This window comes from Mercenaria mercenaria, chromosome 7, assembly GCF_021730395.1.
Source record: "Mercenaria mercenaria strain notata chromosome 7, MADL_Memer_1, whole genome shotgun sequence".
Lineage (NCBI taxonomy): Eukaryota > Metazoa > Mollusca > Bivalvia > Venerida > Veneridae > Mercenaria > Mercenaria mercenaria.
The window spans coordinates 13,668,359-13,691,224 of NC_069367.1; the positions used below are offsets into that span (position 1 = coordinate 13,668,359).

General features: G+C 34.2%; 1 protein-coding gene across 3 annotated transcripts; it reads right to left on the minus strand.

Moving 5' to 3' along the window:
- Nucleotides 1-2,522: 2,522 nt before the first annotated feature.
- LOC123554878 (calpain-5-like) lies at nt 2,523-19,588 on the minus strand. 3 transcript variants are annotated; one of them, XM_053547602.1, is made up of 14 exons: nt 19,469-19,550; nt 18,345-18,458; nt 15,107-15,272; nt 14,239-14,370; nt 13,280-13,482; nt 12,722-12,905; nt 11,372-11,562; nt 10,982-11,059; nt 9,322-9,499; nt 8,088-8,198; nt 7,361-7,557; nt 6,542-6,657; nt 5,739-5,875; nt 2,523-5,361 (listed from the first exon to the last, which is right to left on the minus strand). In XM_053547602.1, exons 3-14 carry the CDS (start codon nt 15,269-15,271, stop codon nt 5,167-5,169), a joined length of 1,887 nt encoding a protein of 628 aa, XP_053403577.1. In that variant the 5' UTR covers nt 15,272; nt 18,345-18,458; nt 19,469-19,550; the 3' UTR covers nt 2,523-5,166. The 3 variants fall into 3 exon arrangements, with proteins under 3 accessions (XP_053403577.1, XP_045201213.2, XP_053403576.1); XM_045345278.2 differs by lacking the exon at nt 18,345-18,458 and having other exon boundaries at nt 19,469-19,588; XM_053547601.1 differs by lacking the exon at nt 19,469-19,550 and having other exon boundaries at nt 18,345-18,503.
- Nucleotides 19,589-22,866: the final 3,278 nt, after the last annotated feature.

Genomic DNA, 22,866 nt, shown 5'->3' on the forward strand with positions numbered 1-22,866 from the left:
CCAACTTTTATATTGTTTCTTTATAACTTTAGAGTTATTGTTTTAACATGTATAAATTGTGAGACGATAAACGTAAAAAAACTTCTCCAGTTTAAGAAAATACAGTCAAATAAATGTGCCAATGATAGACAATAAGTTTTTTTTAAAAGCTTGATAAACAAACACTACTATCAGTTAAATTGATCGATTCGCATTTTGATTAATTGAAACAGTCGTAAATACTTGGGAGGCATTATCTTTGTTTGTTTTGTTGTTTTTTTGTTTTTTTTTGACAATAATAGTTTGAATGTATTCTTATCTATAAATGGACATAAAAGAGACGGTGGCGCAAATGAAACATTTATCTATAATTATTTTTAACATGATTCTTTCATTTCATGGTTCATAGTGCATCACTTTTTGTACTTCTCATATAAACTGTTTTTAATTCAACACCAGTCTGATACTGTTAAAGTGTATAGAAATACCAATTCAATACTGTTTTTCATTTGCATGACAATATCATATTTGGTACAATTATTAACATTGATAAATAAATGAAAACTTCATAAGCCATAGCTTTTCCTTAGATGAACTTGGAATAAATGCAGTCCAACTTAAATTTCAGAAAATTAAGTACTGGCAATTATTAACATTGATAAATTAATTGAGACTTCATAAGCCATGGCTATTCCTTAGATGAACTTGGAATAAATACTATCCAACTTGGTGCAAATGATACTGTTGCACGCTATTTGTTTCGTTATAATTGTCTTCGTTCATTCTCGATCTAGGTCAAGGCTGTTTAATACAATCTGTTCAATCTTAAGTCGCTAGTCGCGTCAAATGTCTATGTCAATACATGTAGTTGTTTTGTTGCACAACAATGATTAAACCTATACTTAATATGCGTGATTAAAATACTGACAGGACATCACTCCTTTGTACTAGCAGTACTACATTTTCAAATTTGAACTATGTTTTATTGGACTCAGTACTGTATTTTTCGCGCAGAATTCAATATTTGTTTAATATCGGACTGTTTATTTGATACTGGATTGAACGTGGAAAACGATTAATATACACATTTACTTTACTCGTGTACTCAAACATTTAGCAATCTAACAGGACCCGATCTGTTTCCCTGTTAAACAAAGAAGGCTGAAAACTGTCGTTATTATTCAACAATTTATTTTCTCTGACGTCACAGTTATAACCTCATGGTATTAGACGGCACAGCGGCGAGCTGGATAAGAATTCAGAAATCAGGCATAACTTTGATGGATATCGACGAAGACGTACATAATAATCCATCATTGTTTTTCATTTACATGCGTATTATTATATATCACTTGGGATGTGCCCTCGTGATATAATTCCTTCGCATCTAAACTCCAAACAACGATTTTATTTAACGAAAAATCACTGTTTGGGATATATCATTTCTTAAATGATTCGATTCCATACAAATTCATTTACTTAAAAATAATTAAATATTAATATACCAAAGAATAGCATAAGATCTGGTCCATATTCAACGTTTCCGTTGCAAGCACTATTTCCTCGTTGGACGGGCGGTAACTCGCTCCGTCTCGTACATTTTCGACGTGAGGACGATTCTCAGAATTCATAGCCTGACATAGATACGTTGACAAGTTTATACTTAACTTTAAATAGCATTGCCCGGCCATAGTTTCGGTACTGAATTATCTAAAAATACTGCAAATTTTATACAAAATAAGAACAAAACAGTGATTTTAAAAGAAATAGTCTTTTTAGATTGTAAACTTTGATATATCTAAGATAAGTATTAGCTACTTCAAGTTTCATTTTTTGTTACAATGCATACAATGCATATTCTCTGATGAGCTAAAACCCGACCCTAGTCAAAATATAACTATTGTACTTAAAGACAGTATTCAGTTTCATGATTCACCATTAACTATGAGCTTTTATAGATACAAGAAAGTGTAAATGAGTTTTGTGTACAGTTACAACATTAGCTTTACTTGTACATAGACTTATATTACTTCTAACTCATATGCGTTTTAATGCATAAAATCTGTAAAAATATATTTTCACAGCAAAGAATGCAACCAAGAAGAATAATAGCTGACAAGATTTAATTGAGTCTGTTCATGAGAGGTAATGAAATGTGCAACACCTCTCACGCTACACCCCCACCCCACCCCCTCCCTATCACCGATTTAAGTGGAACTCTGTTACACATAATAATGTTGAATGGACTCCATGATCCCAAAGGACCAGAAAATGTAACAACACTAAATCCAAGTATAGGGAGACTTTTTACAGCCGCCACACGGCACTTAAAGATTTGTGGTCGTGATAGTTGACAAAATCTGTTAAAAGATCCTTTAGAAGAAAAGAATGCAACAAAGAAGAATAATAGCAGACTCGGTTCAACTGAGTCTTTTCGTGAGAGGTAATGAAATGTGCAGCACCTCCCACGCCCACTATCACCGACTTAAGCGGAGCTATATTACACTTACGTTGAATGGTTATATAACAACACTGGCAATATATCAAATCTTTTATTACGTGTAGTAGTTTCAATTACAAAATGGACGGATTAATATTATCAGACTAAGTTTTAGATGAAAAGTAATACGTAAACATGACATATGGTATTTAGAACTATATTACAATATAATTGTAATTATAATCAAACATTGAAAAACTTATGCAAAAATGTAAGTTTACTCACTGTAGTTAAGTAATGAACTACAGTTACTGTAAATATTTGACATGATTTAACGATAATATATTCTCCTCCAGAATGCAGAGAGTATGACAAGATCTGTCTGGATGCCTTTAAGATGGCGTATGGCGCTTTATAAAACTTTATTCGCTTCTATCTTGATAGACTTTTTAATCTTTTATATCAATTTTTGAGCAGCTTTGAGTGACCACCTGTGCCCAAACGTTTTGTTGCATTTTATACAGTATGATTGATATGTGTTGAAAGATTTCAACTGATGCCTTCAAATTAAAAACAAAAGCTGCGACACAGATCCCTCAATGAGGGTCTAATCCATAAAATGCAGTAAAATGTTTGAGACTATGGAGTTAACCCTTAGTTGTTAACCTTTTAGTGAATTTTACCTATCCTGCAATCATAACGGATATAATCAGTTTTGTGATATACTAACTATTATAAATTCGAAGATTTTAGCGAATAAAATTTTATGAAATGTAACATGTCACTTTTTAAGATTGATGCGTTGTAAGTTTAGCTAAAGTATCATAAAACTTGACAAAATATTAACTAAAAATATAGTTTATATGAGGATCTCATCCATCATCAGGGTTTCTACCCATTGCACTTATTACATAGGCTACATGTTGTTTCGATGATACACACGGAATCATTAACACTTACTTGTATTGCTATAAAAAATTACATTATTCAAAATTATAGTATTGAAATACTTGAAAAATCAGCTTAATCCCTTTACGGCGTAGCATCATTGGGCAAGCTGCAAACCAAATCTGTGTGTAATATCGCAATATAGATATATTAATAGAAGCTCGCACGTACGCATGCACACACGCACGCATATGCATACACACACGCACACAAATATATGACTGCTTTGAGAACAAATTGAAATGATAAGGTAATTGTACAAGTTTGTGTACTTTTTATACCGTTGCACCACATGTGATAACTTTCAGTTCGTTAGTAGATTGTATGATAATTATGATATTTTTTTCTAGCAGCTTATAATACATCTTCACACGGTTATGGCTATATTTATTCTATACTACTCTTATTCTATACATATTTCTCTCAGCAAGCCAGTGATATACCATGTAATCTAACTGGACAGATACATTCCAAATTGTACGATGCAACATCACCATATTGACCGTACTATATAACGTCGTTGGCCGATAAAAGTGTCCACATGTAATGGAACATATAAACGTATGCATCTATGTCCGCCCGGCCTGTATTATTTTCCTGTCTTAAGGAGACAAAAGAAGATTTGAAAAATACTTTACATGGTCCTTTTCAAATAGAATATATACTTGAACTCCAAAACGCATGTAATTTAAGACTCATCTATAGGCCCGTCCAATAAGCTTATCACTTGAATATGTACTTGTCAAAAAAAAAAAAAAACAACAACAACAAACATAACACATCTTCTAAATAGGTTTTGATAACGTTACACAACTTTTATATTTACGACAGGCACCCTTGACCTCTTACTTTGTAATTATTGGATATAATTATAGGTTATTAGCTTTGTTTCGGGAAATATGCACGAGTTCTTCAGCGGAAATATTGCGCGACTTTAGGAGCGCAATATTCTTCCGCTGAAGAACGAGTGCATATTTCCCGATGCAAAGATAATAACCTTTTATTACATACGCATCTACACGTATAAATATAATGTAAATATCATAAATATGTTCAATAGCCTGAATAGGATTGACAATACTGAACTAATTAGAAAAAAGGTGCAACACCACACACTGAATTACGCCACGCACCCGATATGAAACTCAGGCGTCAGTGTATGGAAAAATATTGACGTTTCTGGTACCAGTGTAACTTAACGGGGAATAGAAACGATTATGTAATAAAACCTGTTCTGTCGCATTCTTGTCACTTGATATGTATTACTACACTTCGAGCATTTTATAACAAATAATCGCACATTCTTTTGCAATTTCTTTGGTCCAACCATAATAGTCTAGCTGTTTTGTCTTATAAAGCAACTAGACCAGGATATATTGCATTTCAGTACACAACACTGGTTCTGTTATGATAAGAACATAGGGTTGGCCTAGACTAATAGTCATTGTGATGTAAATTTTCATGAAATTAAGAATACCCGTAACAGAATGATGTTATTTTGTGTAAAATCTCAAATAATATGCAGGATCTAATAAGACGTTTTGTTTGGTACTAGAAATATTGTGCAGAATATTTTTCAATGACCTTATAAATATCAAGTCGTTCAACATTGCTTTTCAGAAAATATATTTCTCAGTATTTTACAGAAAAAAAGTCAAGTTAATAAGAATTAACGAATATGATTTGTATACGGCTTAAACCGAGACCAAACGAGTTAAATTATTTACAGGGTATCAATTAAAGTATTAATTTGTAAATGTGCAATTTTATGAGACATATTTTCAGTTTAGTGTTTTCGTTTAAACCGTATCCATATGTTCGGTATGTAGAACGGTTAGCCAAAGCACCCCTGGCTTTTCGACGAGGCCTTCTTTTCCCTTTGCGGAGAGTTTGTATGCTGTAATTACACTGCTGTTGGTGTACTTGCGGGGATTATCCATGGGAATAGTGGCAAATCCCATCAGCTGATCCTTTAAGATGTTATGGTTCCAAACCTGCATATTCAATTAATCACTGATTATGTATAGCAGGCTATTAAAAATACAAAATTTATCAACGTAAACGCGAGTCGGTTGACCGTTCGAGTTTTCTAATTGTAAAGATATTTTAAGAAACAGTGGCCCTTTAAATTCTTTGCTAGAAATGGCTATGTACCAAAGCTTACTCTGCCTATAGAAAGAGTTATTGCTTCTTTACAAATACACTTTCTATGATTTTGTTTCTTAGCTTTATAAACGCACAAGGTTCATTGTGCTTCTAAATTGGAAGAAATTATAATAAAAATAATGGTACAATAAAAAGTCTCATTTTCGCACATGCTATCACGTTGAACTTGCTCTGCTCAATACATTACAACATAACTTGTACAAACCTCAACAATAATATCATGATAAGGTTTCTTTCTGTAGACAGTGATTCTGTCGTTCCACTTTGGGTCTAATGTCTTTTCTATGTAATGGTTTTCAACTTTTTTTCCTTCGTACTTCACAATACAGTAAGGATCAGCAGCTGTAAATAATGTCATAAAGATTGGGTTTTTTTTCTAGAAATAATAGTCAAACAGTCAGACCAAGTAGCTGACAAAATTTTATGTTCGTCTTGTAAAAGCGAAACAGGACACAAAATTAACATACTTCATGAGGTTTTACTGATTTTGCGACAATTAACGACGGCGTAAAAATGTATGTACAACAGAGTATTAAAACAATTAAACGTGGTATTATAAGGCAATATAATCGAGTTAAAACAGTGCGGACTCTGTTTGAGAAGACAGCTAGGTGAAATGTTTGTGAACAAATCTCAATAAGAAGTGGCTTCAAAGTTCAAATAGATTTGCATCAAATGTTCATACATTCTACAGTCCCGTGGGTCTACATGCTCAAAGTCGAAAGTTCATGGTAGAAAAGAGAGTATAAAAGAAAAATAACGTATTTAATTTTGATAACTTGGTTTTAAACGGCAACTTTATCTTGTATAAGAACACTTAGTCTAGTATATAAATACCTTAGAAAGTACAAATGTATTTAACTGAAACGTAATTGGTCACTCAGAACCGATTGATCCTTATCCACAAGTCATTCTCGTGACGTTGCCAAAACGATATAAACGTATTCTAAAACGTTATATAGCCTAAATACACCAAGTAGCTCCGCGTAAGAGTTTTAAACAACTTACTATAGCCTCGGTCTTGTGCTTCGAGTTTTTCAGCTCTATCAATAGTAATTTGGGTAGCTGCTAGATAAGGCGATCTGCAGCATGTAGCCGGCTTTGGCTCCTCATTAACCAGCTCTCTGCATAGAAGAGACCATTGAAATGTATAAATGTATTAAGTTAAGCCATGCTTCTAGTTACTTGTTAAATAAATATAATTTTATTTTACATATAGCTTGCCCTAAATGATTTAATTTGGGAATTTACCGACACACAGCGATGCTGTGTTTTTTATATGTATTTTCTGGTCCTTTGGGATTATAGAGAACATTCATTTTTACTATACTGTAATATATTTCCGCTTAAGCCGGTGCTGAAGGCGTGAGAGGTATTGTACATTTCATAGCATCTCATGAACAGGCACATTCAAACCGAGTCTGTTGTTACTTTGATTGGTTGTGTTCTATGACCAGATTTTATAAATGGGAAACGCCTTTTTACTGCAAGTCTGATCCTTATTATAAGAATATTGATAAACTGAATGTGGTCTTTTATAATATGTCCCGACACAAAAGGAAAATAGTATTGCGGATTAGATACAATGAAAACTCCATTTCTGTCAATAAGACCTGTAAGAAGATCCTGTGCATGTATTTGTAAAATTCACTCAGGAACAGATTTCTAGATTAAAAAGACTATGATAAGCATTTGTATGAAAAAGGAATCAATACAGTTTACAAAATCTGATCATCGTAGTTTGTATGCATTTACAGGCAATGCATCAATGTACTTATTTAAACGGATTATGAAATAACCTTCCATCAGACAACTGAATTAACTAACCTTAGGTTAATCTTACTGGATGCATACATTCTTAAAACAAAGTCTCCAGTTTCGTTTGGATCAAAGGTCGAAGGAATAATGCAGTAGCGTCCCCTTTTCAACGTCAAACGTCCAAAAACACTTCGGCGTGCTTGAAAACTTATTGATGATATTTCCTGATATCTGTCATGCATTCGGAACTTCCTATTAATGTCAGTCTGAAATAAAGTTCAGAAAAGGTGTAAATTCATAGTTTAGAACGCACTTACGATGTATATGTATGATCATTTATTAATTAAGACTTAGTAAAGAATATTTCCATTTCTCTATAATTTAGTTATGACAAACATTTAGATGAGCCGTTCTGTTGGTACATTTGGTTAAATAAAACACTAGAGTATTCGAAAATCTAGATGTTACATTCAAACAATAGAAGTCAGCAGTAGAGGGCACACAGGTCGTGTTCAACGGTGTTACAAGTTACAGTCTCCAAACTGTCGCGCATCGTTTCGTTTTGTCACGGTCCATGCATCGCACAACAATACGATGTTAAAAAGGTTAGGTAACGTCGGGCAACGTATGTAACAGTCTGCGTCAATTAGTGTCGCTTTTTCTCAATTTGTGACTTATTACCGGTGACAACCCAAAATAATGATAACAGTGGAACTGCTTCTACGATTGGGCAATTGCAGATTGCGTCTCTGCATGGGCCTGTTGTGAGTACAGATTTTAAATGTTACAATCTAACCTTAATCACAGTGAATCCTATGCTATAATTATCCTTCCCTTTGTCTCTTTTGTCTTGTTGTTCCAAGGAAACAAGGACTTCGTCTTCGTTTTCTGTTACATCAAATATATACTATAAAAGAAGAAAATATATTTAATTCGCGACATAGCAAACAGTATATTTTGGCAATATTGGGTTAGTGGGGTGATAATTTAAATGGATAATTTTAGACTGAACGTGAATCGATAATACATTACTTATATTGCCATCGCAGCTAGACTTTTCTTAGTTTAAACGAAACTTTGATAGCAATGAGAATAGTTTAAATCTTTTCAAACTTTACACTTATAATCTGTTGTACAGAATACAATGAAAGACCTAATTATATTGTCGATTGTGAACAGTATACCTCTATGACGTCACTGAATCTGAAAAACAGGCAACAGTCAGTTTTGGAGGCGGGTTAACCCGCTTCTAGGGTAATAAAAGATAATAGGTAAGGGTAGATATAAGTACACTTCTGAAAACGCACACATTAATTTTTATCTTAATTCATGCAACACAAAATACTTCCATTCATGTAAATGATTAAGAAGTCCAGGTAGCATTGATGATTGCATTCAGGACAAGCTGACAATCCATATTATGTAAGTTCTATCACAGATTATTAGCCTAGTCGTCAACGGTTATAGCATTGACTACACTTAGTTCAAAATTTTACTATGCTCCTAATTCATTTGAGGTAACAAAGTTTTCAACATACATATATTTGGGACTACTGTCAGTTAAGCAGATCAATATAAACGGGTGTATTCGATATGTTAGTTCTACATTGAATATATTACCTTTATAAAAGCATTATCATACCAGCGAACTGGTTTACCAATACTTAATGTAACTGGCAGGTTATCTTAAATGATTAGTGAATTATAGTAGGCTTACTGATGTGTCAAGGTAATCCTAAAGATTTGTAATCTATTTGTAGCAAAATTATTGTATATCAGTGTGAAATTCATAACGCGGGTGTGTGAAAAATTCGTTATTAGGCTGTCTGTATCATTTCTTTATCTCAAACGTATAATCTGTTCGTTTCTTTTCTTTGGATAAAATGTCGCCTCTAAAAAGGGTTTATAAAATTGTATTTTGTATGGTATTCCGCGTAACAGTTATTCTCTGTTTTCTCCCAACTTTCTCTCCTGAAATATGACTTGAACGTGAACTCATTGTTTGATTGATTTAATTAAAGATAGTGCACCTGAGGATTACAGAGAAACGACGTGTTGTTCCCACACCCGCCAGCCCTGTCTGGCATGCTCCATGTACCCCTGACGACTGCTTCCCGCCATGTCTTCTTGAAGGAGAAAATGGACATATTGATAATGTGACAAATTTCCACTTCTGTGAAATGATGACAAAAGTCTTCAAACGACATCCTGTGAAACAAACAAATAACATCAGTTTTCTTTCAATAATATTTAACCTCATCGATTGAGTGCAAAATATTTTCTGTTGGGTTTTCCGTGGCTCAAACATGTGCACCCAGGTTTCGTCAACTGTTTGCAAGTAAGAAATAACCCAACTATCACAGCCTTTGTATGTTTTCAAAAGTTCCCAGGCACATTCAAGGCGTTGTTTCTTATGCTCCCCAGCTTTTACAGCAGCGATGTTTGCATTGGTAACAGAGGTTTTAGGCCTACCAGAACGGGTATCATCTTCGACAGTTAATTTCCCAGCTTTAAAAGGTCTTACCCACCCATAAACTGTGCGCATTGAAATGGCCTGAGATCCATATATACTACACAATTCATCAAATACGTATCTGCTTTGAATCTATATTAAGCCTAATGCGGCATTTTATATAGCTACGAATTTCAGTCTTTTCGTCTATTTTACAATGTGACAACTTGAAGTAAATTGATCATTCAATATGACTGAAGGTATCACAATTTGAAATAACTCGGTCATTTGAAAAGCAATTTGTGCGAAATAAACACATATCGTATATCTTTCAAACTTTTAACTGTTAAATACTAATTTGAATAAAAAAGACATTGATTTAATATTTCTATTATCTATATTCTATTTGTTAATATTCGTGTTTTAATGAAACATATACTGTATTTCTCATTGGTATCATTATGGTAAATTTTTATTAAACCGGTGAAGTGTTGCCTTTCTCTCTTCGTCCGTGTGTTTCAAGACACTTGACGGGTTTAGTCAGAGCAGAATTTATAGTATATAATGTTACATTGATGCAAATGGTTTACAAGTTATACTTTTTGATGGAAGTGACTTGAACTGTCACAGTGGAGTGGTTTATTGCACATCAAATGCAGGCTTCAACCTTTCAACGCTTTCAGCGCTTTGATTGAATGGGTAATAGCGAATATATGTGCTATGCGAACTTTGTACAAAAGCGATGCTGGTGTAACACAGTTAAACCTTGGTAGGCATTAAGTCTCCGCACGCATTGAATGTACACTTTTAAAACTGTGTTGAACCTAACCCTAACCTTTAGTCAGTATATTTTACACTCAATACGTGCGTACATCCAATAGGGGCGTTTTAATGTTGGCGGAACCTTCCTAATCTAGGTTTATACAATATTATTTTGGCGTTTCTGTAACACTTTCGTCACTATATTAAGATATATTTTGAAGAATTAAACCTCATAAAGAGCGCAATTACGAAAGTGAGGGACATCTGAAGATGCAAAGCTCGTAAGTGAATTAGGACATAGCATCAAACAACGTAAGCTTATCTTAACGTACTTCACAGTAAGACATTCACCAATGAGCGTAAGTACTGTGAACTCAGTAGTTTATCCTTTATATTGCATCAGGACAATAAGAATGGATCTGTGAGTCTTTACACAACTGTTTCAAATTTTAACATGATTATGTTTCTAAACATACCAAAATTCACCATCTTCATCAGACGTTAGGCCAATGTCTTTCTTTTGGCTATTACTGACTTTTTTCCATTCTTCGGACCTGCAATTAATAAAAAATAATTTTAGATAAAAATTATGTTATTGTCACGTATATAAACATTTATGGTGGCGAGAAACCATGAAACTTGTATTTCCAAATAGATAAAAGTTACACATGCACATGTACGTAAACGTTGGCATAGTGTAGCTGATATGCAGACAATTCTGCATGAGATTTATATGTAGCAATTTGGTCGTAGATCTGGATACTGTGTCGAATTATCAAATGCAATAGAATGGTTGTTTTATAAAAAGTAAATATGTCTCGAGTTTAATGTGCATATTCTCACTTAGAGCATTGATAAATACTGACCCGTCACTCCAAGCCCCTGTCCATTCTGAGCCACCCCAAGGGTTCCTACATCTCACCATTTCTAGATAATCTCTTGAGAATATTGAGAAAAGGCCTTTTCCCAGTTTTATCCTCTTTACTGCTGTGATGCTATACGCATGACCTGTTACCAGGCCACTGGAAGTTTTAGACTCCCTTTCTTTGCTTGTATCCTGCCACGAATAAAAAAAGACATACTTCACTTATGATCAGAATTCGAACCCGTATTGACACGTCGACTGCGCCTGGTACTACATTGTCAATGATAAAAACATCTAAAAAAAAGTTGCGCATATCACGTGAGATACATGACACTCATTGTGCGACTACGAGTGCTTATTGATAACAAAAGTAACTATACGCGAGGGAAGCATTTTCCTGCTGCCAGGCTATAGCGTAGTCAGCATTAATTATTTCAGATGACTCAGGATTCTAACCCGCATCGACACGCCAACAGTTCATAGCAAATACGAGCATTCTGTCAAAGGTAGCTGTCATCACACCTCAAACATATATAAGAAGGAAACGTTCCTTACAAAATGAAAGTGTTTAGAAAAAGTTCACACGAACAAGGGCAAACATCCTTTAGGGAAAGTCACATTCTAAGACTGCACCCCACCCTCTAATATTAAACCCCATACATCAGTTCATATGTATACATTTATGGGTGACAGATAAACAAAATAAATAGAATAAGTGAAACATTTAAACAACGTATACTAAAACAAAAAATAAAGAAAGACAGTAGGTCAACTCCTTGAATCTTTCAGTGAAAGAAAAAAAGCAAGAGAATTTAAACCAGTTAACGGTGCAAGAAACTTACATCTCTACACCATGTTCAAAATTAAAAGAACAATAATTTAAGACAAGGTAGGTACAATGATCCTACAAGAAAAGACAGCAATTTACGTGCGAGGTAAAAAAAGGAACATTATGGGACTGCGCATGGCAAAACACCAACGGGGAGATAAAATCGGTAAACCGTGATCTCCAATCTTCTTTTATTGAGTGAGATTTTTCTACCATGTTTCCACGTTAGAGTTCAGTGTATTAAAACGCAGAGCTAACGAAATACGCAATTACACAAACAAATGCGGCTGTAAATATATATAAAACCTAATGAACCATATATGAATGTCCTCAATGTCTTTGCCGAAGGAAAACAAGAAGAGAAACACCAACATGGTGGAGGTAATACGAATAATGTAAAAAAAACGAGTGTTTGATTTAAAACATTTTAAACGGCCAATTGTATTTTATATCCAATGTTAAATACACAATTATGTACAACCTATTCCTTTAATAATTTGATTTCATTTGTTTGATATTAACCGTAATGCTGCTGCCCATCAAAGAATGGTTTTCCTGAGACTGTTTCAGAATCCTGAACAATTCCTGTCGCTTTTCCTGCGTTTCAAAATTCCGCATGTAAAGACATTCTCCAACACCACCTGTCATGTCTACCAAGGCATCTACGGAAAAGCCACCATCCAATGCCGCATAATCTCCTGCTAGTCTAGCAAAATAGTATAAACATATAGATTATTGATTAAACGGTCCAAAAATCTTAAAGATTTTGAAAAGAGGAGCGAAGAAACCAATAATGGTTTTCAAGGCAACAGACCCTAGAGGGATTCTATTCATTTTAAAACTTTCTTTACAATCATGTACAAACAAGCTCAAGCCTTAAATTAGTTTTGCAGTTACAGTTTATTTGTGGCCGCATATGACACAAATGTACAATCTGTTTATATACTTTACCCCCTGTATCTATAATATGTTTTTCACAAATCATAACGTCTTTGAAATATGGTACGTTTACAGTTTAAAATGAAGTATGAACTTAGTACAATGATAAAAATTATAAAAAAAAATGTAACTTTCACTTACTTAGCATACGCTTTTTCTAGAAGAGCAGACCAGAATTCGTTTGCTGTTCTTGAATGGACATAGACGAGTGTGTTGTGTCTTGTAGGTAGAAAATCGTCAATTACTACGTCAACCCACTGTCCGCATCGCCAAAACTTGAAATGGAAAATTCCAGAGTACTTATTCTTCTCAGTCCATTCTTGTTCCTCACTATCGGGTATTACCTGAATAGACAACGGTGCAGTAATTAAATTAGTAAAAATACAATGAGCTTCAGCTTTCATCTTCAGAAGTATGGAAGTGTGAGTTTGTCGATCCCTGGTATGTAAAATAAATATTCGTGCATTCATTTTCAATTAGAGAAACTTGTACGTATATGTATAATCAAATGAAATGTACATGTACAAGATGTGTTTAGAAGCACAGAACGCAACTATGCAAAATAAAGTAATAAGATATTTTGGTTTACTGAATCCGTTCATGGACGGTAAATAAATGTGCAATACACCTCGAGTCCAAAGCGCCTGCGTAAACAGAGCTCTATATAACTAAGTCATATTCGAAGTACGGTTCGACAATTGACATTTTTGGACTGTTGTTGTGAATGCGTAATGCAACTTAATAACATACTTTACTAGCGTCCATGAACAGGATCAATTAAACCGAGCCTGCAACATTTTCATTTTTGTCATGTTGGGAGACCTGTGGAGTTTCCACTTTTCTATTATTTTGGCTTGACAGGGTCTGTCCATGAGAATAAATAAAATATTCAACAACTTTTACACCCTCTAGTACCATCTCAAGTGGTACTCAGTTACATAATAACTTTAAACGAACTCCGTGATTCCATAAATCGGACATTATAACCCTGATCACTGCTCTCAGTTGCCAATTTCTTTTTTCATAATTATATTGATATATTTGATAAAACATCATTTATATCTAGCGCCCCTGATTTTTTTCCTTTGACATTCACTCACCTTTTTCCAGAGTTTTGAATCTTTTGCCAGGCTTGCACAAGCAGCAACAAACCAACAGTTACCCAATGCTCCTTGTGAGAAATCATTTGAGCTTACACCTTCGACTAAGAATTTTGGGTTTTCAACAATTTCCTGTGAAATATGTTCAATAAAGTTTTATAACATTTTACCAATACATTATACCTAAATCGATTTGTATTGCATTTTATGCACAGATGATCATATTTCATGGTTGATTGATTAACATTCTGTCTACTACATGCAGTTCCCGATTGCTCATTCAAAATTTAAATGTAAGTTCAACTTACTAATGAAAGGCTTATATCAGCAATACACTGCATGTCAATAATTTTCATGTTTCAATATAGAGGTCAATACGCTTTAACTCTGTGGTTTAGATAATAAGATAATAATCATTTGGGATTCAAAATGTGAAAAACATTCCGTTTGGTTGTTTCAAATGGTACAGAATACAGAATGGTAAATGTATTGCATCATTTTTTGCAACCTTAAAAATTTGCTAGATAAACTTAATACAGCAGTACCTACACATTTTTCATTGTCTACAAGTTAGTTATCTGATGAGGTTTCTAGTAAAATTTCATGGGATCAAGGGTTTGCTTTGGACTAGATTGGGTAGAATCTATCGGCAGAGCCAATTGCACATAATGTACTGACCGTCATATACACTTGTACTTCTAAGGTGCCTGAAACATTCGACCTCTCTTTGTTAGTTAATAAAGACCGAAACAGCCGCTTTCATATTTTCCATTACATGTAGCAGATGTTTCGAGATCAGATAAACCGACCCCTCCTACCCCAAGAAGGAAATGCCTTAAGAAGTAGCTTTGTTAAAACTCATAGTTACCCCTGGTCTCTTCCATTCGATATCAGATGCCTTTTTGCAGTTTAGTGATGAATAATTCGCTGGAAATAGGGGGTCTGTAAATAATTTTCCATTCTTTATGCAGTGTTGTTTCAGATCTTTATATTTCTGACCCTTGAATGGCTTGGTGTCATCAAACAACCCCATACTGTAACAAACAAAATCGGAAAATGTAAGTTCACATGTTTTATCTACGTATTACAATCAAAATTTACAGGTCCTTTTTTTATTTCACAGTTCATACTTAACACTGCACTGTTCATACATAATACTTCACAGTTCATACTTCAAAATTCACACTTCATAATTCACATTGCATGATATGCATGTCAGCTTATCATAGTAAACACTTGTATCAAGTTTCAGTTCATTCCCAACAGCGCTCATTAAAATGTATGCCTACATAAAATGACCAAAACATTGTTTATTCCAAAATGGGGCATAACTTTGTGAAAAAGCAAAAAATAATTATGGAACCAGTGCACTTCATGTTAGATATGCGAGAAGTTGTAATCCATTCCCACTAGTGGTTACTGATATATCTCCTTCGACGAATTCACCGTCGCTGATGCCGACAAAAGCGCAACATTTCTACAGTCAAGGTAAAAATTATAGAAGGCTTTCCATATAAACAAAATGTCATCAAAATTGAATTATTCACTTGACTGCCTCCGCGCCCCCATGCTCCTCAACACCGTTGTGGAGAAACTTAATGACTTTGCAATGCGTCTAGCAAAGTACCAAAATGTTTTTAAGAATAATGGTACATTGTACACAAACAAATCAATTCAGACATGCGCAACTATTTTTCAATTGCAATCATTTTTTGTTTGCAGTAAGTGTATTTAACTCAAAATGATTCATGATCATGATCATGTCATATCATATATATAGATGATATACAAGTTATTGTCATGAATGTGGTTTTTATTTTCATCATTTGGTATGAAAATAAAATATTTCACAAATGACGTTCCCTTTTCATATCATGAGATGAAAATAAAAGCCTTTTTCATAAAACATTTTTTCTGTTTCAGTTTAATATTACATAAGTAGCGAGAGCAACAATAATACATTCCCTTCCCATACATCTGACGACTGTTGTTGATCAGCTTATATAACCTCCTCAATTAACTACACCCAGAGTATTATTGGTATCCGGCCTGAAAGGAAAGTTCTAATCTCTTTATATGCATTCAAGAAAGTCATAATAACCCTTTGGATATGGTGCCTGTATTTGAATTTTGCCTTTTTTTACTGTTTCCGTGATATATAGACTACATAATCTCTAACCCCTTCTCTGAATTCTAGTTTGTTTAGTTCTGTTCACTGTTTACTAGTTTAGGGCTATCCCATTATTTTAACTGGGGACCGCTTTTCAGGCAATTACACTGAAGGCTCCATTTACACCGTTGTATGATCACATCTGCAGATGTCTCTAAATTATACTTTTTATATTTGTAACATATTTGAATGTCAAGTTCTTTTCAACGACTAGAGGGCGTGGACGGTAGCATACATTTCCACTAAGTTTTAAACGTAAATAAACAGGCTCAATCATACGGAGCCTGCACCTTTTTATTTGTGTCATGTTTTACTACCCGTGGGTCTCCACTCTTCTGCTTTATAATCACAATATTGTTGTTTGTTCTCTGTGGTAAACGGGAAAAGTCTCCTCCTTACATTCAGTCAGAACCGTTATATTTCGATCTTTTCAGATTGTTTAGCACATTTATGATGTGTTAGTAGTACTTGTTTTTGTAGCTTGAATGTTTCGGCTTAGGTGGTTCCAATACTACTATTGTTTATTCATCAACTGGATATGGTTTAAATGTTAAGGGGCTAGAGAACGTGGACAGTAGCTTGTTTTTCCACTACCGTCCACGAACAGGCTTATTCAACCCAAACCTGCAACATTTTCATTTTTGCCGTGTTGGGCGACCTGTGAGGTCCCATCTTTTCTACTGAACTGATTTAATGAGGAAGCTTATGCAACAACTGTGATTACAGAGTTCTAAATGTTCTTTGATTGAAATAGCGTTTCCTTGTGCATTTCTTGAACTGTTTCTTATGTAGTGTAAATGCACGATTTCTTTTGTTTGGTCACTTCGATCTACTATAATAGTTGAAATAGTTTTTCATGCAATAGTGAGAAAACTTCAATAATTTTCATACCAGTTTAAATCAGCTTATCTCTTTCAATAACCTCTAAATATTTTTTGAATCTAGGGCTCCATATAGTATTGCAGTGCTCCAATTTTGACCTCAAAATACAGTTTTAATTAACCATCTTATCAAGATAAAGGAAAGTTCTCCATATTTAACCCGACAGTTCTGTAACTTCTTTTTATGCAATTCCGTATGAAAATATAATTTAAACAAATGTCAGTTCTGTACTAATTCTATACCAATTGAATATTATTCAGTATAGAGTTATAGTATTTAATTGGTACAGAATTTAATGCTGTGCTCAATAAGATATGTTTATGCAAATGAGAATCAAAATTGAATTGGTATTTCACTACACTTCAACAAAACAGTCTGAAAGTATCAGATTGGGGTGGATTTAAAAAAAAAAGTTTAAACGAAAAATACAAAAGTAATTAATACACTATGAATCATGAAATGAATGTATCACGTTAAAAATAATTATATATAAATGTTTCATTTGCGCCGCCGTGTCTTTTGTGTCCATTTATAGATAAGAATACAAGCTATTATGATTGCCAACAAAAGAAAAAGAAATTTAGATAATGACTTTGTAATTCAGCCTGTTGAAGTTTTTTCGTAGGCATATTTTTCTTAATAAAGGTTCCTGCTTAGGGTAATGATGACTTCCAAATATTTGCGACTGCTTAGATAAATCAAAATGTGAATCAACTAGTGTTTGTTTATCAAGCTTTTATTATGCTGTAAATAACTTTTTGCCTATCCATGGCAAATTTATTTGAATGTTCTTAAATTGGAATAGATTTTACATTTATCGTCTCACGATTTAAACATGTTAGAATAATGACACTCAAGTTATAATGAAACAATATACACGTTTGTCGCAATATCATCTCTAGGAATTTTTTACATCGATAAGAAAATTATATAGCGCATAATTCATTCTTCATAGTAAAACACACCCTGGTGAAAAGAATATTTATGGCTTGTCAAGTCTTCATTAATAAAACAATATCAATTTACCAGTTAACGAAAATTAACTATAACATACCTTCCTTGGAAATCACAGACTTTTCACATACGCTGCAGTGAATCCCGGGAGCGAACTGTTTAAAATCGTTTTGTTTTACTCTGTTTGATTCAACCTTGCGCAAAGTCAATAACTCTGTATAAGGACAAAGGTTTTTATACAAATTTTGTTATAGAGTATTTCCTATAATTCATTGCCGTATTCTAGGAAGTAGATTATTTTCCTACTAGCTACTTAAATAATTTCGTCTAAACGTATATTTGTATGTTGTTTTTTTTAGAAAAGATTAACAATATATATTGACGATTGACGAATGCGACCTTTTATGAAATCGGTGATTCAGACGATCCATTGTATTTCAACATAGGAGCAGTAATTATTTGTAGATCTATTTGTGAAAAAAAAATGATAAAAATGGAATATTCCTAAAAAACTAAATGTCGGATTACAAAGAATTTTTTTACATATTTTAAAATTGTGTACTTATAACTTTGATTAGGAAAACTGATTAGTTCATTAATAAAAATGTGTTCATTTTTTTTTCTTTTTTATATGCTTAGAATGCAAATATTCAACATGCAACGTAGATATTATGCGAAAATTTATCGCAAATGCTGGTATCAAAAAAGTCTTGCTTAATGATCAAATTACGTCATGCTTAATTTTGAAGTACATACACCTTTATGCCATAAAGATATGCAATAAAGTTATGATAGTCAATATGAAATAAGTGTGGAATTCAACCAAATCACCATAAAGTTCCTTAATATATTACAACTAGAAGAAACGGTATTCATTATCTAACTTATATTGAATTATTATCATTACCTGAGCTATCTATATACATGTATTAACATTATTTAAATTTTCAAAACTATTTTTGAAATAGATGAAGGCATTACGCGTCTCAATGTGACTGGGGTTAACTCTGAAGGGTAATATCTCCCCACTTAAAATAAAGATGTTATAAACTGTTAAAAAACATCTGCAGATAAATCACATATGAATTTGGAAAATTTCAACCACGGATGGAACAAAGACCCAATTAGCGTGCTCGGTTGCAAGACCTAATTAGCGTGCTCGTTAGCAAGACCCAGTTAGCGTGATTAAAGCTATAGTTTAGAAGTAAATAACGAACAAATTACCTTATGTGTACCTAAATACCAAATTCCACCTCATGTAATCTATATCGAACGCTATAAAGGGTTAAGACATGTTTATACAAAATATTAGAATTATCAATAAACTTCCTGATTTACTTTTACAAAACATTGATATTTATTTGCACAAGGTTAAGCGGAGAACTAAATTGCATTGAATAATGATAACGCTGATCAATACTAAAACATATCAGGCATTTAAGATGTCCCCGACGTTTACACACTTAATTAAGAAATGATTTATAGCAAAACTGTGTTTTAACACAATTTATACATGATGGGCGGTTATACGTAGGGCGTAATCATTTCACGAGGACGCAGCCCAAGTGCAATTATTTCGTACGACGTTAAACAGCCAGGTTGTATAAATAGTGTTCAAGAAGGTTTTGCTATAAATTATTCCATTCTAATATGTCTTTTATTATAAAATTTAGATCAAATATGATAGAATTGTTTATTGGCGCATGAATTTATGTACAAATGAACGAATGGTAGGTCGTTACGCTCCTTTGTTTATATAACCAGGACCGTAAAATGGTAATACGTCTTGCGTAGTAGTTCCATTAGGGCACAAATGATGGCGAATTATTTTACACAGCTAATAACCAAGTCCGTATGTGTGTGCAAATTAATCAAGACAGCTGTGATATTTCGTTTTAAACATGATTTTAAGTAAAATATTTGATCAAATTTAAAGATCAATTTCTCGATGCGTACATGGCGCTAAATGTCACGTCGACGTGACGTCAACATATTATTGTAATGATGATTTAAGCATTGCTAGTCATATTAGAATATCAATTCTAACATGTCTCGATTTGATAGCCAGTTAAACAAAGAAGAAAGTCAAGCTGTGTATATTCTACGATAAGAAACGGTTGATGCGCGGACCGGTAAGAGGGCATTATGACGTCAACTATGGCGTCAAATTGCTACATGACGTCTGTTCATTACAACATAAATAAATTAAGCCCAGCATAATTTTAACCATAATATTTCATTAAACATATAAGAATGAAAACAGTCAATGCCTTCTTGTGGTTCGTCGTCCAATTTATTCATCGTTCATCTTTCTAGACACACTTATTGTAAGACAACCGGACGGATCGGTCAAGTTACTTGTGTATAGGAAGACGACTCGCACTGACCAATATCTTCAGTTTGATTCTCACCATCACTTACAACACAAATATAGTGTGATAAGAACTCTGCTGGACAGATGTAACAGTGTGGTCACTCGAAAGGAGGACAAAATCAGAGAAAAACATATAACATCAGCTTAAGTGAAATGTGGGTACCCGAAATGGGCCATAGAAAAGGTTGAGAAAGATAAAAACAAACCGGAAAAGAAGAAGGGAAAGGGTAAAAAGGACTCGGAGGAAAAGAGCAGAGGGATGGTAGTTCTGCCCTATGTACAGACAGTGTCAGAGACAGTGAGTAGAATATATAGGAAATATGGCATATCAACAGCCATGCGCCCCCACCAAACTCTTAGAAATTTATTAGTGCATCCCAAGGACAAAGTCAGCCCAGAAAACATCTGTGGGTGTGTATACAGCATTAGTTGCAAGAATTGTGAAAGTATATATGTTGGAGAGACTGGTAGAAAGTTTGGAACGAGATTATCAGAGCACAAAAAAGACTCTTTAAACGTACCAGCTATTTACACTAGATCAGAAAGAAAAAACTCTGAGAACACGTTTAACAAGAGTGCAATAACTGATCACACATCAATAACCAACCATGTAATTAACTGGGAGGGGGCGAAAGTAATCGATAGGGAGGACCACCAGAGAGTTAGGCAAGTGAAGGAAGCCATTTGGATCGCGAGCAGCAAACCAGTGATGAACAGGGGGCCTACTCCTTTAGCACCATTTACGGACAATTAGTTCACTCTGACCTGCCCAGCATTCAACCAGTCCGTAACCGGAAGTCGTCACAGTTCTGAGGAAGGTCGGTGAAATCGACCGAAACTTTCAACCATGTATATAATTTTCTGGATATGTCACGATAAACGTTTACATAAACTACATCTACCATCCTGATGAACCTCATTAACGAACTATCGTTCAGATGCTTAGTTAATAAACCACTAGAGCTAACGCCCTCGTGGTTCAATTCCTTCGCATCTAAACTCTGAAGCGTGATAAATCGGACGACAAACCACTCGAAGGCCTTGATTATTTGTTAATTCTTACATGGCTCGATTTGATTTCCAGTTAAACAAACAAGGAGATCAAGCTCTGTATATTCTGCGATAAACAACGGTTGACGCGCGGACAGGTAGGAGAGCATTTTGACATCAAAATATGACGACAAATTGCCACATGACGTCCGATTCGTTACTCCTCGGGTAAACGAAGTCCAACAGAATATTTATTAAATATTTCAATGAGAATGTCAGAATGAAAACGATCAAGGCCTTCTTGTGATTTATCGTCTACTTTACCACGGTTCATCGTTTAGACGCTTCAGTATTTAATTATTCGGGCTAACGCCCTCATGGTTCAATTCCTACGCATCTGAACTCTGAACCGTGGTAAATTAGACGACAAACCACTCGAAGGCCTTGATTATTTGTTAATTCTAATATGACTAGTAGTGCTTATATCATCACAGCGATATTATGCTGACGTCACGTCGACGTGATATTTAGCGCCATGTATGCCACTAGAAATAGCGCTATCAAATTGATCAAACATTTTACTTAATAGCATGTTTAAAACGAAATATCACACTGCACAGCTGTCTTGATTAATTCACACACATATTAAGTTGGCTATTTGCTTCGCAGAATAATTCGCCATCATTTTCGCCTAAATTGAACTCTTCCGCAACTCTTCCGCAAGACGTATTACCATTTACAGTCTTGGAGTGTATAAACAAAGGAGCGTGACGACCTACCATTTGGCGCCATGCATGTGTGAACAAATAGTTTTATCACAATTGATCTAAATTTTACAATAAATGACATTTTAGAATCGAAATAATGTATAGCAAAACCGTGTTTGAGCATTATTTATACGGGCGGTTATATGTCGTTCGAAATAATTACACTCTGGCTGCGCCCCCGTAAAACTATTACGCCCAACGTAAAACTGAAACTGAAACAGAATAATTTGATTAAACGCCTATTTTTATACAATGATATATTCAATGGCGTTGTACATAATAATAACAACAATTATTATAACAATAAAATCAATAATGACAATAATAATGATAACAGCCTTATTGTAACAAACAGTCATTACCGCACCCCTCCCCTTGAGGTCATTTTACCCCTATTGCGAATACCAATGCTTAAAGCATCACATGGCACCCCCAGACGAGCTGCATATAGAGGTTCACCCACCCCCCCCCCCCCCCCCCTTTCCCCCGAC